Source organism: Sinocyclocheilus grahami, unplaced genomic scaffold (genome assembly GCF_001515645.1).
Source record: "Sinocyclocheilus grahami isolate Dianchi unplaced genomic scaffold, SAMN03320097.WGS_v1.1 scaffold577.1, whole genome shotgun sequence".
NCBI classification, from domain to species: Eukaryota; Metazoa; Chordata; class Actinopteri; order Cypriniformes; family Cyprinidae; genus Sinocyclocheilus; species Sinocyclocheilus grahami.
Window position 1 is genome coordinate 685,276 of NW_015505756.1, and position 1,260 is coordinate 686,535.

Sequence of the window (1,260 nt, forward strand, 5' to 3'; positions counted from 1 at the left end):
CTGGCGCTCCAGATCTACGATGAGGCCAGGAAGGTAATAAACAACCGAACCAGAACACCGTCTCATTGGAACTTCCTGATTACTGTCAGATGAAATGCATTTAAACCTCGTTGTTGTTGTTTTTTCTGCCCCTTATCTAGTTTGCGTACCGCTCTCATGTGCGGCCCTGTGTGGTGTATGGAGGCGCTGATATCGGTCAGCAGATTCGTGATCTGGAGAGAGGCTGCCATCTGCTGGTGGCCACTCCTGGGCGTCTGGTGGACATGATGGAGAGGGGCAAGATCGGCCTGGACTACTGCAAGTACGTCAAAGATCTGCTGCACTTTTTGCCTGTGTGGAATGTGGTTTTGTTTGCTGCCGTTGCCTTACAATTTGTGATTTGCATTCCCATTTCGTTGTAATTCAAACCTTTGGAATTCACTTCCTTTTGGTTACTTTTAATGGTCCTTTGGGTACCCCGTGGAAGAATGCACTAGCTTCTCATATTTTCACTGTTTTGTGGTTTGACAATGAGCTGTGTGTTTCTGTCATTAGTTATCTGGTGCTGGATGAAGCAGATCGGATGTTGGACATGGGCTTCGAGCCACAGATTCGTCGTATCGTCGAGCAGGACACCATGCCGCCCAAAGGGCTTCGTCAGACCATGATGTTCAGTGCCACCTTCCCCAAGGAGATCCAGGTGAGTGTTGCAGGCTAATCTTTTTAAAACCCCTCGTGATGTTACAACCTCAGGACGGCTCTGGCATGTACTGTTCGTTAGACTTGTCTGAAGAGCTTTTGGGTTTCTTAGATCTTGGCTCGTGACTTCCTGGAGGAATATATCTTCTTGGCTGTGGGCAGGGTTGGTTCCACCTCTGAGAATATCACCCAGAAGGTGGTGTGGGTTGAAGAAAATGACAAGAGGTCCTTCCTGCTCGACTTGCTCAATGCCACAGGTAAGTTTGTAAATGGCCTCCCGAACACTCAACCTTCATCTGATTTTTGTCTGTGGTCATTTCAGTATGATCTCTTCACAGAGGATGTCATGTTTGAGATTAAATTAGCTTGTTTTGTGAGTGGATTAAACTAGTTTTTAGGTTGAAGTCACTCTTTGAGGTTGAGGACAATGGGACCACTCTACACACCAGAAATGACATTGAAAATTGTGAATTGCATGCATGCTCCGCCAGCACCTGAATGCAGAGCTTCGTCTTAACCCATGTAAACCATATCAAAACTGATATTTGTTGAAGCTCATCATAAGGTCTGGTTTTATTCAGT

The 1,260-nt window shown here is 46.1% G+C and overlaps 1 protein-coding gene across 1 annotated transcript in view; it reads left to right on the forward strand.

Moving 5' to 3' along the window:
* LOC107556730 (putative ATP-dependent RNA helicase an3) overlaps positions 1-1,260 on the forward strand; it is a 9,112-nt gene that overhangs the window by 5,559 nt on the left and 2,293 nt on the right. Inside the window, exons 10-13 of the mRNA XM_016239918.1 lie at positions 1-33; positions 141-301; positions 535-679; positions 791-935. Of these exons, the coding sequence (XP_016095404.1) occupies positions 1-33; positions 141-301; positions 535-679; positions 791-935 (484 nt within the window). The remainder of the gene's footprint in view (positions 34-140; positions 302-534; positions 680-790; positions 936-1,260) is intronic.